The sequence below is a fragment of the Convolutriloba macropyga genome, chromosome 8, assembly GCF_964194025.1.
Source record: "Convolutriloba macropyga chromosome 8, txConMacr16.3, whole genome shotgun sequence".
Lineage (NCBI taxonomy): Eukaryota > Metazoa > Xenacoelomorpha > Acoela > Convolutidae > Convolutriloba > Convolutriloba macropyga.
Window position 1 is genome coordinate 40,877,705 of NC_134475.1, and position 13,232 is coordinate 40,890,936.

At 34.6% G+C, this 13,232-nt stretch overlaps 1 protein-coding gene across 1 annotated transcript in view; it reads left to right on the forward strand.

Annotated features, from left to right (window-relative positions):
• Window positions 1-658: 658 nt before the first annotated feature.
• LOC142344119 (organic anion transporter 3-like) overlaps window positions 659-13,232 on the forward strand; it is a 33,010-nt gene continuing 20,436 nt past the window's right edge. The window contains exons 1-3 of the mRNA XM_075395623.1: window positions 659-844; window positions 1,033-1,274; window positions 12,745-12,848. Coding sequence (XP_075251738.1) covers window positions 727-844; window positions 1,033-1,274; window positions 12,745-12,848 — 464 coding nt within the window. The 5' untranslated portion in view covers window positions 659-726. The remainder of the gene's footprint in view (window positions 845-1,032; window positions 1,275-12,744; window positions 12,849-13,232) is intronic.

Below are 13,232 nucleotides of genomic sequence, written 5' to 3' on the forward strand. Positions count from 1 at the left end.
TTGGACAGCCTCCGCAGAACTTCCTCCGACTGCAATGGGTCAGACACCACTTTTGTCGTTCTTTAAAGCTGTCAAAAGAACAACTACTTAAAGGACTACATATTGAAAGTTTGGTCAGATAACCGACCGGTTGAGGACGATAAACCAAAATTTTGCCTAGTTTATCCACGTAGAAGTCCTTTCGCTACAACAACTATGATTGATTTGGCACTCAATAATGAAAAGTCGGGATTGGACTGGTATCCAGAAGTGATTTATAAACTATCCAATAGATCACTACTCAAGAAAATGAGCAAAAAGGCCAAAAAATCTTTAAGAAAACTTGTTTTGTAATATTGTTTTTCGATATTGTCTTTTGACAAATGCAACGACATCCTATGTTATTCGGTGTTTAATAAAATTCGGCTTGTCCTTTTGGTAAGAGAATTTCATACGTTATGTGACAATGATACCAAAACCTTCGTACCAAAACAACAAACGATACCAAAACAACAAACTAAAGATATTGATGACAGAAACATTGTTCAAAAACCCCAAAATACTGACTATACCGACTGTTTTCTTTTGTTTGAATTAAAAAGATTCTGAATTAGGGATTTATTGACCTTACAAATATGGATATGCAATTTGACGCGATTGTGTGCTTTTGTTTCAGGCTACTATAATAAATGGCATTTGCTTATCTTCATCGGGGTATCAATTGTGGCCTTCCAAGATGCTGGGAACATGATGTGGCCCATATTCGCAGCAGCACACATACCCCACAAGTGCCGCATGCCCGGACTAGAGACACCCTACTTCCAGAATCTCCCCCAAGAACTAATTTACAACGTGTTTTACAAAGGTTGATTAATAAATGTCCATGTATGGAATTCTTGCATCATAATTTATTAATCATATCATGCAACTTATTTTTGCATGTGCGTTCCCAGGATGAAGTCCACGGCCCCAGACAGCCAGTGCGTGTCTTGGGTCGCGGACTTCATCCTGGGTTAGCGTGAGCAATAGAAAGATTCTAATTTCTATTTGTAGATCCGAATGGTTTCGGCTGCAGTGGAGTGGTTGCCGACATGAACTCCGGCTGCACAGCTTTGAATGTATCAACAGATGCACTAGTACAAGAAGCAGACGGTCTGAATATCTCACTAGCCGAACTGCTCTCACAGCCGAAAGAGAAGTCAGCAGTATTAAGTGCGGCAGAGTGGAAGAGATGTGATCAAATGGAGGGGTATGAGTGGATGCCAACTGAGGTGTTGGATTCAGTAGTCTCGGAGGTCAGAAATCCTATAACCACCCAAAAGTTCTGCTAGAAGTATTTAATTGAATGTTAAGGCGTTGAAAGTACCTTGATGAGCTTTTGATTAGGTTTCCTGATGAGAATGCTTCAAGATGAGTACAAAGTGTAAGATATCAGCCTGCCCTTTAAGAAATAGTCCCCGCAAAGCCACATTATGGGTTTTTATGATTAAACGAAAAATATCGTTGACATGCTTTTATTTCTGTTTAAAAATATTGAAAAATCTATGTGGCGAAACTTGGTAACATCCTTTTAAGGCAGTCAAAAAACATGATCGATCTAGACAATATCCGAACTGACAATTTTGATAGGAAAGCGTCAACGTTTCTGCAAATCGCAAAGAATTTTATTTAACGAAGCAAACGGAAAAACAGTAAGTATAGAAAATACAAGAGAGCTATACAGTTGAGGGTCTGAGCAGGTGGAACTACTGTGAACATGGAACAGTATTGGATTCAAGAATCTGCTACTTATGTGCCTAAATTGCTAACCATTAATCTAACTGCTCTTAAGCTGTCTTACTTGGGCATATCTTATAGCCCGTTTTCCTGTTCTTTGATGTTCCTAAAGTCCTCATTTATCCAGCTAATAATACGGTTACGACTGCTATCTGAGTGAAAAACTGCGAATAAGTTTGCGCCGTTCGGTTCGAAATTTCTAGGTTCGAACATTAACTAAACTTCTAAACTTCTGTTATCATCTATTTCCAAGTTTTGAATTATACTAGCAGAACACAGAAAAGAACTTAGAAAATATCTTAGAGCTTAGAAACTTAACTCATATTGATAAACTCAGAAAGAAAACAAATTTACCAGATTTATAAGGACAACCGCAGCTTACAATTTAGAAAATGATTGAATCGGTTTTGAACTGTATGTTTGTCAAATATTGAAATTCATCTACTAATATTGAATGGTAAATGCAACCTTGTGATCAATCTCAAAGGAACTAAATTTTTGCACGTAAATATGAAATGACGCCCACTCATACGACCCAAAACCACCTAATTTTTTATTCATTAATCTTTTAACAAATGTAAACTGTAAATGTTATATTATATTTCAGATTTTTTATGAGACTAATTTTTGTTAAAATTTTAACTCTTTTCTTCTCTTTTGAATCTTCTAAAACGAATTTATTTTATTCTCTCTAATATCTTTTGAGCTTAAACTGCTTCAATCTCTAACTTGCCAAATCTCGTCCTGCCTAATCGGGGTTGTTGCGGTACCGTGTCCATAATCCTGCTAAGAGCTGATGGCCCAGTCATCAGTCCGGTGATACGCCAATAATGTTTTGGTCGAGATTGTAGTGTCAGTGTTGGCAGTTTTTGCTCTTCTAGATTGATGAGTGTTTTAAGATCTAAAATTTGAGATTTACCTTGCATATAAAACCTAATTCAAAATTTGCGAAGGAAGTTTAAAGCTTCAAAATGGAACCATTAACAATAGTTTGAAGAGGATGACTTTTTATAGGTTGGCATAGGACTACCCAAAATGGAGCCCTCGTTTCTCTGTCTTTGCACAAACCAAGGGACTCTTCGAAATGCTCTTAGACACATTTGAGCTACCTGACAGGCCAGCACCACTGAAGGAAGATGACAATGATGCGCAAACGCGAGAACACGAAGAACAGAATCAAGGCAGGGCTACAACTGTAGAAGCACATGAGAACCGCAAAAAAACAGATCTGGTGATACCTAGCGATGACACTAGTCTCCAGCAGCCTCATGTTCATTCGTCATGACTGTGTGAACAGCAAGGGTCTCAGAGATAGCCAGAGAGCCTGGCAACTTCTCCAATAACGGTTCAGAAGCGACGAAACAACAGCAGTCAGAAATCTAATAAAGCAGTCGGCCCGATTACAATTTCGAGAGGACGAAGCCATCCACCAGTATTTCATCAGAGCGCTAGAACTGGTCACCCGCTTGCATCATGCTGGCGAGGAGCTTTCTGAGACGCTGTTTAATTCAATGGTATTGAACGGTCTTCCACAACAATACGAGCTTTTTGTGGTGCAGGAGAGCTTCGATCCTTCAGAGAATTTTGTGGAACTGAAGAAGCGTCTCACCATCTTCGAGGAGAGCCTCAGATTAAGAGGAGATGTGGAGGAGGATCAGCACGTTTCAATGTCAGCAAAAATGTTCCTCATCAAATTAGTTCTCATCAAATTGGTCAGCAAAGAATGCTTCTCATCCTAGGAAAACTTTTTCTAAGCGTATTAGTTCCAAAAGCCCTAGATTGTGTTTTGTAAGTAACAAACCTGGACTTTGAAGAGCAAGTTGTTACCAAAAGGACAACGCTTTATGTAATATATGCAAGGCTAAAGGCCATCTCGCAAATGCATGTAAACATCAACAAAAAGTAATCATAAAAGCATAGCATCTTGTTTAAGCACTGAAAGCTCCTTTAACGTTTTAAAAATTGATTTATTAGTAGATTCAGGCAGCACTGAAAACATGATGATAGATATAATTTGGTTTTAAATTTATCAGGAAATAGAAACCACAGTTATCAATCTAGATGGAGGGAAATCAAAAGTTAAAGGGTTTGGAGATGTAGATATTGAAGCACGAGACACTAAAGAAGTGCTACATAAATTGAATTTTGAAAAAAAATTCTGCATGTTCCAGCGCTTAAAACAAAATTTATTTCAGTTTGAAATTTAGTTGGAAATCAACAGGAACTATTTCACACAAAAGCTAAGTCAGTGCATAACTGAGAAGCAAATAAAGCTTCAGACTGATAAGAAGAGGCATTTTGTTCTTCTTACCATACAGAAAAGAAAGCAAGCACCACTTTTCAACTTAAGTGACAAGCAAAATTTTGGCACAAAAGACTTGGACACTTGAACTCTATAGATGTTGCAAATACAACAGATGTAATTTCCCAGTTTTCAAATTTTTGTAAAATTTTTTCTTTGGGAAGAATTTCGAAAAAACTTGTTCCAAAATTGAACGATAAAAAAGCAACTTGAAAACTTAAAGAGTTTACTCTGAATTTATTGGACCAGTGAATCCATCAAGTATAGCAACAGATATTAAGTTAGATTCATATATGAATTCAGTGGCTACGCAGTAATAAAACTTTTGAAATACAAAACGCAAGCATTGCAATTTTTCCTAGAGTATGTTGCACATTATGGCCGACCAAAAATTTTGCGAACTGATAATAGCACAGAATAAAAAACAATGCCTATAAAATTTTTGCATAAGCCAAGAAATAGCTCGTGAATTCACAGTTCCTGAAACAACCAAGCAAAATAGTGTTGCAGAATGTTTAATAGAACAGTAGCAGAGTCTGCAAGATGCTTTCTAATAAAAAGAAATTTGCCAAGAAGCTGTTGGGTTCGAGCATCTAAAATATTAGGTTTTGTAGCCTATCAAAAAATAGTGATGCCAGTAAAAATTGTAGTTTATCCAAAAGAAACAAAGTGCCTGTTGATTGGTTACTCTGATAACACAACAGTTTATTTGTTGCAAAAACAAAAAAAAGTAGGCAAATTTTCACTTCTAGAAACGTTAGGATCAACGAAAAGTCGAAGTAAGAGAAGAACCACAGGATAAAAGGAACTCAAGTGAGTTAAGCCCAGAGGTTGAGACAACTGAAACAGAGAGTATTCAGGATAGTGAACACAATACCGAAACTGAAATTGATCAAGAAATAAAGAAGAAACACCAAGTCCGAGCGTCAAACCCAAATCAAAAATTAATGAACATTTCAATCTGAAAGTCACAGTGAAAAAGATAGAAAGAAAGCCCTTAAAAAATACTGTACCTGTCAAAAACTCACAACAGAAAGAAGCAAAAGCACCCTCAACACTGCAAATGATAGGTAAACTAGGTCAAATGGCAATTCCTTCAGGAGACCAAAAGACCATGCAAGTATGGTCAGAACACGATGAAATGGAAAGATTGAAAAAAGCAGCAGCACAAGATAGAGAAATCAAGCGAAATGATAGGTCTAGAGAACCTCCGGAACGCTTTGGTAAAAGCTACTCTCATGCTGTTCAAAGCCTAATAACCAAAAATTTAATCAAGCCTGAAAATTTTTAAAACGATATTATATCAGAACACAAAGACAAGTGGCTCGAAGCAATGAAAACAGAGATAGAAAATTAAAAAGAACAGAAACTTGGCACTTGGTTCCAAAAGAAAAAGGAAAATTATTATTCCTGGCCGATGGGTGTTCAAAATTAAACAAGAATCAAATGGAAACATCGAAAAGTTCAAAGGTCGTTATGTAGAAAAACGATTTAAACAAATTGAGGGATGTCAATACTCGGATCATTTTGCTCCCACAATAAAACCTGAAACCTTCAAAGTCCTACTAGCTTTATCAGCTATCAAAAACTTCTTTTTAAATCGAATGGATGTAAAAGCAGCTTAATTACATCCTTAAATAGACCAAGAAATCTATCTAGAGTAAACAAAAGGTTTTAAACAGCTTAAAAGCAATGACAACAAGTTAGTCTGTAAGCTTAAAAAATTGATATATGGATTGAAGCAAGCAGCCAAAAATTGGTATCAGGAGCGTTCAACTTTTCTAATTTTTTGAGAAAAGGGAACACGACTACTGTCTTCTGAAAATCAAAGATGAAAAATTAATTGTTCTAACCTGGGTTGATGACTTAGACATAGCAGGAAGTTGTCAAACAAAGATTAACAAATTGAAAAATTCACTAGAATGAAGATCTTGAGTGTTTTCTTGGAACGCGGATTCCGAAAACAGAGAAATGAATAACTTTACATAATGAAAAGTACACACAAAATACTTTAGAGCAGTTCAATAAGCAAGACTGCAAAACATGCAAAACATCAGCACAAAACAACCTAAAGCTTGAATTAACTCAAAAAGATTGAGTAAGTGTAGATTCACATGAGTTTTGAAGTCTAGTAGGTTCATTACTTTACCTAGCTAAAAAAATTAGACCAGATATCACGTGGATCACAAATGTCTTATCACGCTTCATGAATGAACGAACTGTGAAGCATTTCAATGCTGGCAAGCGCGTGTTGAGGTACCTGCCACATACTATATCTCTCAGACTCTTTTACCCATTAGCCAGCAACACTATTCTTGTAGGCGAAACAGATGGAGACTGGAGTGTAGACGTGAATGATAGACGATTGACAAAAGGATACCATTTCAAGCTGGGAGACAATGGGGGATCTGTCAGTTGGCAAGTCAAGAAGCAACCAACAGTGTCACTCTCATCTTGTGAGGCAGATTACCAGGGTTCAGCTGCCGCGGTTCGAGAAGCCATTTCCTTGCAAGGGTATGAGCAGTGTGAGCCCACAACTATGGGAGAGGACAATCAGAGTTGCATAAAGTTTGCAATTTTTTCGCAAGCTTCTTAAGCGATCAAAGCACATCGACACCAAACATACGAGAACGAGTTGTTGAAAACTCAATCCAATTGATATACACGCCAACAGATGAAATGGCAGCAGATCTTCTGACAAAAAATCTTTGCCACAGCATAAAATAGAACAACATCGATGAAAACTATTGGGTGAGTCCAGATTCTTATCTAGCACTAACAATCTGAGTGGGGCAATGGAGCATAGAAAAGAACGAAAAATCTTAGAGCTTAGAAACTTAAATTTCGTTGATTAACTCAGAAAGAAAACAAACTTACCGGATTTATAACGACAACTGCAGCTTCCAATTTAGAAAATGAATGTTAATCAGTTTTGAATTGTGTGTTTACAAAAAATGGATATTTATTTACTAATATTGAATGCTAAATGCAACTTTTTGAACGATCTCAAGTGAACTAATTTTTTGCACTTAATTATGAACTGACGCCACTCATACGCCCCAAAATCGCCTGATTTTTTTTTCATTAACCTTTTAACAAATGTAAACTGTCAATCTTCTTTTTAGATTTCAGACTATATATACGACTGACTTTCGTTAAAATTTTCACACTTTTCTTCTGCTTTGAATCTCCTAAAAATAATTTATCTCATTCTCGCTAATATCTTTTGATCTTAAACAGCTTCAATCTCTAACTTGCCAAAATTCGTCCTGCCTCATCGGGGTTGTTGCGCTACAGTGTCCTTAATCCTGCTAACAAATACTACTACTTGACTATTTTGTTCGATTGCAGGATGAAGTGATGGGACTCTTCAATAAGTTCACCATTAATTTATAGCGTTTTTGTATACATTTTTATGTAAATAAAATAGGTCAGAGCTAATTAATTTTTGTACACTTTTATTCACGGAATTTCCGTGAACTAAAATAGAAATGATCATAAATATATCTACAAAACGAGAAAAGTAAAGGCGTGATACTCAAACTGTCTCAAAAAAATCAATGTAAATTGGCATTTAAATATGGAAGATTTAACTAAACAGGTGTGAAAAAAAGGTGTTTGAGCCTCAGGCACAATACTTGTCAGACGCTTGAACAAGTTGCTAATGGTCACAAAGAAAAGACTATATATCAACTATTTGTATGTGAGTGAGAAAAGGTTACTAGGTTACTCAATACAATTGAAGCATTGTAGAATGAAAATACCTGAACACATTGAAATTATGACCTTAAAGGGCTCATCTGAGGTTCAGTTGCAATTGGAGTTTTAATAAGTTTTTAATAAGCTATGCAAACGTGTTTTCTACACAATTTACGTTAGGTTGTTCTCTCAAGTTTCTGACATATACAGTGGTTCACATTATGAGAAACGGATGGATTAGGAGATAGCAACACGGAACGCAATACCATGCCATTTACCACAAGGAGTAGTCAATACAGATAACGGCGAGATGGATCTGTGTAGTTACAAAACAACGAGAGGGCGTTAAAGCGATACGGGAAGCAAAAAGTCTCACATGAATGATGCCAAAACGCCAATGTCACTAAGAATTTGTTGCACAAAAATTCGAAAGAGCAAAATCATTGAAAAATTATATTGTTGATATCAACTGAAACATGAGAAAATCAAGCGGTACGGAATTATCACAGTAACCAGATGAAGAAAACACAGAAATTCGGAAATAATTTTGTGTAATTGAGCATAAAAATCCTGCAACTGACAGCGAATACATCAAGCGCATATAGTTTTTCCTACCACAACTATTATTTGCGTGGTAGAAAATCGCGGTAGTTAAAAGATAATCGTTAATTATCAAATTTACCAATTACCAATTATCATTATGCTGTGAGCTATTGAACCAAACAGATATTGTCTTATGTGCCTGAAACAATTGAAGGTTGATCTTTTTGTTCCGACCCCACTTGTGGGGGGAGGAATTATATATTCAATTGGGTTTTTTTTTGTTCAGTCAAGTTTGGCCGATCGATATATTCATCGCAGAGAAATGTGAGTGGTATCATTAAAAAGCTGGTCCAGCGTAGAATTCAAAATTAAAAAGATTTTTTTTCCGTTTTTTTCGAGGAGTTATCGAGGATTGAAGTTTTGTGTGAACACGGGACATTTGATCACTTTTAGTGTGATTTCTCTTCAAATTAAGATATTTTCTATAAAAATATTATTTCAAACTTAAATTTCTTGCCAAAAATGAACCAATTTCGAGTTCCTAATAGGCTAAAAGCGATAAAAAAAGGTTAGTTCTGGTCTCATAGGGAGCTTCAAAATAACAAAAAATCGAAATCTATCTGAGAGCTCTTTTTTTTATAAAACTTTTCTACTTTTTTTTGTTTTATTAAGTCACCTAGAGACAAATCACTTTTCATATCGAGGTTCCGTTAATGACAAACTTCCTTTACAGTCAAATGAAGCCCAATTAACAGAAAAAATTGTTTTCAAGGAACTGCTCATGTTTTTTTTCAAATTCGACTCTTAGTTTTCGTAATTTTAAATGAAATTTTGATTTTTTTTTTGAGGTTTTACTAATTTTTTGGAGTCTTATGGCATGAACTCATTGACTAACAGTGAATTTTGTTCCGTAATGAGATTTAAATGAGCATATCTAGTGCTTTGAATGGACAGCTATTGGCTGTTAAGACTATAAGAATTCAAAAATAGTTTTTCGAAAATTTTTTCGATCATAAACCAATCATAAATTTATTATCGTGAAATGTATGTCATTCTCTGTAATGAGAGCAGCCTCTTCCGTCCTACTCTAACCCAATTTGATCTAGTTGGCGATTTTATCTCCTGATTTTTAGTAATATGACTTCAATGATTCAATGATACAAGATTTCAAAAATTTTAATTTTTTTTGAATATTTCCGTATTATTGTTTACTTTTCAAATCTCACATTATCCTAAAATTGACAGCTCCTATTGGCTTATGGGAGACGTTCAATGGATCACAGATAAGTTTTTCAGAGAAAAGCCTATGGTTTCAAATGGCTTCGATTTTTTCTTCTCGCACTTCTCTAGTGAATTTTTTGGTTTCTGCCTGAGTTTGTTGTTGTTTTCATTGTCATAAGACCTGCTGTGATGTCTTATTGATCACCTATGCATAGCAAACATCCCATACTCCTATTGAAGCAAATTGTAGCGTATATATTGATTTCCGTTGAAATTTATTGAGTTAAATGTCTGTTAAATATTTAAAAATAATTTTAAAAATTTTTTTTTGAACATTAACCAATCTTTAAGTTTTTGTGATACTGCTAGTCAATCTCAGTATTGACAGAAACCACTTGCTTTTCACTGAAACTATAATGAAACTTTTGTTGGCGGCTTAACTTCTAACTATTGATTATATGACTTCAATAACACAAGAATTCAAAATTTTTTAAAAAAAAATTTGGATATTTTTGTATTATTGGTTACTTTTGAAGTCTTATCAAAAGTATTATCCAAGTACATTATCCAAGTATTATACACATTATCCAAATATTATTCTAATCCCATTGGCTAGGAAAAGACATTCAGAGGATCACGGATAAAGCCTTCAGAGAAAATCTAATGGTTTAAATGGCTTCGAAATTTTCTTCTCCCTCTTTTCTACTGAATTTTGGTTTTCGCCTGTTTTTGTTGTTTTTATAGTCATAAGACTTATTGTGATCTATAAATGATTATCAATGCATGACAAACATCTTTTTCTTGTCATCGGTTTGTTTCTGAGCGTAGTTATTGGCCTCCGATAAAACCTTTTGGGTTCAATGGCTGTTAAGTTTGGAAAAGAAGTTTTTTGAAATTTTTTTTGAACATTAACTGATCCTAAACTTTTTTTGTGGACTAATAGTCAGTCTTAGTACTTGCAAGATCCATTTTTGTTTCTAGTGAAGCCAAAGTTAATCTGGTTAGCGTTTTCATCTTCTACATATTAGTTTTAGAACTTCAATGCAAATAGTTTTCAATTTTTTTTTAAACTTTCGGTTACTTTTTCTTATTTTTGTATTTTTTTGAAATCTTATCATTTTATCCTAATACTGACGGATCATATTTAAAAGTTTTCAGAGAAACAATTATGATTTAAATTTCTTCGACTCTTTCTTCTGACACTTTTCTATTGAATTTTTTGGTTGTTGCCTGTCTTTGTTGTTGTTTTCATCTTCAATAACTTGTTGTAAGATCTCATTGACCAAATATGATTGGCAAACAAACTTGTTGTCCCATGGAGGCATAATTAAGCGTATTTAATGGATTCCGTTGAAAGCTGGTGAAATTAATGGCGTTGATACTGCAAGTTTTCTCAAAAATTTCATGGTTCTAATGTATTTGTTCATATTTGATTTTTTGAAACTGTATTGATAAAAAATAGGAAAGACATTATTGTTGAAAAATTAATTGAACATATGAAAGTTTTTAGTGAAAAGTTTATTTTCTAATGCCTTCGACCTCTTTCTTGCTCAATTTTTTTCTTGAAATTGCTGTTTTTGCCTGTTTTTGTTCTTTAGGTAGCCGTAAATTGCTGACAAGTCTCTTAAGCTTGTAATTGAGGATTGAATAAATTATGTTGCCCGAATCAGTTAGTCAGATTAAAGCCTTTAGTCTTAAAGCTTAGGATACACATTTTCAAACATTTTCATGTTTTGTTGTTCATTTTCGTCAAATTGTAACATATTTTCATCAATTAAAGGTCACAAACAATTTCTTGAATTCCAAAAAATTACATATCTACTGATTTTATTTGTCACCGAAGTTTTGTTTGTTGGACAATATGCGTTTTTATAAACGTTTTTTGAGTGGTTATTTTTTGCGCTTCTTTTTTTTTCAGAACAATCGAGTAGTAACAGATCCCAATGGTTTACAAATGTGGCCCAAATAAACTTATTTAATCTCTCAGTATAATTCCTGCAGCTGAATTTGTAGAAATAAGAATTGAATTAAAAACACATAATATTCAGATAATAGCCAATGATTTTAATGGTAGCAATAGGTTGTGTTTTCGCAAATCGTTTCTAATTTTTTAAGTTTTTCTGTGGCTTGTTTCTAAGTCTCAAACTACCCAAAGACATGGCCATTTGGTTTTGTAGTAACTTCTTAGTTATTTATCATGTATTATTAAGTTAAAAGCTAATGATTTTTAAGAGTTTTGAAATTTCTTGGTTTAGAAAATATTGATTAATTTTTGAATGTCGCCTCATCGGTCGTTCTCTTTGTTGACTTGTAACTGAGTCCCATTCATAAAACTTTATATATGTATAAATAAGAAAAATTAAGTTTGAGTAGTTAAGTTTTTATCTAACTGCATTTTGACGTTGTTACTATGTGTTTTTAAAGTTAGATATTCAGTTTTTGCCGTTAAATTTTCGTTTTTGCTTTGCTTGTTTGGTTGTTTTTTTGTCTCGTAGTCTCTTTCAGGTCAGATCTCATTGGCGTTGTAATAAGGCATGGCATTATGTAATTCAATTAGTAGATGGGTTGTGTAACGATTGTTTTAAACTCAAACATCTCTTTGTAATTTCTTCATTTGGTTGACAATTAAGTCAAAAATGTACATGAGGTCGGGTCGGAACATCATGCGCGACCGCACATTAACGAGCCGCCTTGTTTTGGTTAAGTGTCTTCCATTTTATTAGATAAACCTAGCAAAGATTATGGAATCATTGCAAGATTTAGTTCTTGCTTTCATTTTATTTACTAATGGAATAGTTCAAAGCGAAGTTGATAAGATGATATGGATTTTTGCAAGGTAAGTCCACATATCACATTTGTTGACTGTCCTTAATGATTTCATATCTCTCATAATTTGGTCAATCCAAGAGTTTAATCTAATGCAAGCAAAATGCACAGGGAAGCTAAGATCACGTGCTTCACAATCTAAAATAGATCCAAACTAATTGGATGCAACTTGCTCTTTTAGGGTTATGTACTAGCCACTAAAGATCAAGTGATGGTTGTTTCAAAACATTTTAATAATCAGTGAATCAGTCCGCTCTCTTAAAGGAAAAGAAATGTTTTGGGATGAAAGTTATGGAAATATGACAAAATTGAGATAAAGGAGTTTCAATGATTAAGCTTGTGGTAGTTCTAGACGCAGAAAAAGTTGGTTTTCGGTTTTTCAAGGGGACTTGTTTCAGTTCGAGTTGGTGTGTGGAGGTGAGATATTCCGGAGGATAGACAAGTCTCTTTTTGTACTTGGACAGTGCATCGGAGCATTCATACTCGGATACCTTGCAGATGTGTAAGGAATTTTCACACTAGTGAGATATCCAAGTTGAGGTTTCACACCGAATTGACCTCTGATCAGTCACGCTTCCAGTGTTATGAGAAAGAAGCACCAATTAATTACAGGGTCTGCAAGAATGCTGGAAATTTTGGACAAAGTCTGATTAGAAGACATTTCCGTCTGAGAAAGTGTGATCATGAAGGCACAAAAGTTGGACACACAAATTTCCGATAGGGAATATTGAAAGTTTTAAAAAGTTGAACAGGTCGATGGCTGATCAATTTCAATGGCAGCTAAAGAATAACACGACGAGGATTAAGACTCGCTTTTGCAGAAAAGAGTCGAGAAATGAAAAATGGTAGAATTTACAGCGTTATTAATGAGTATTTGTGTTTGTAT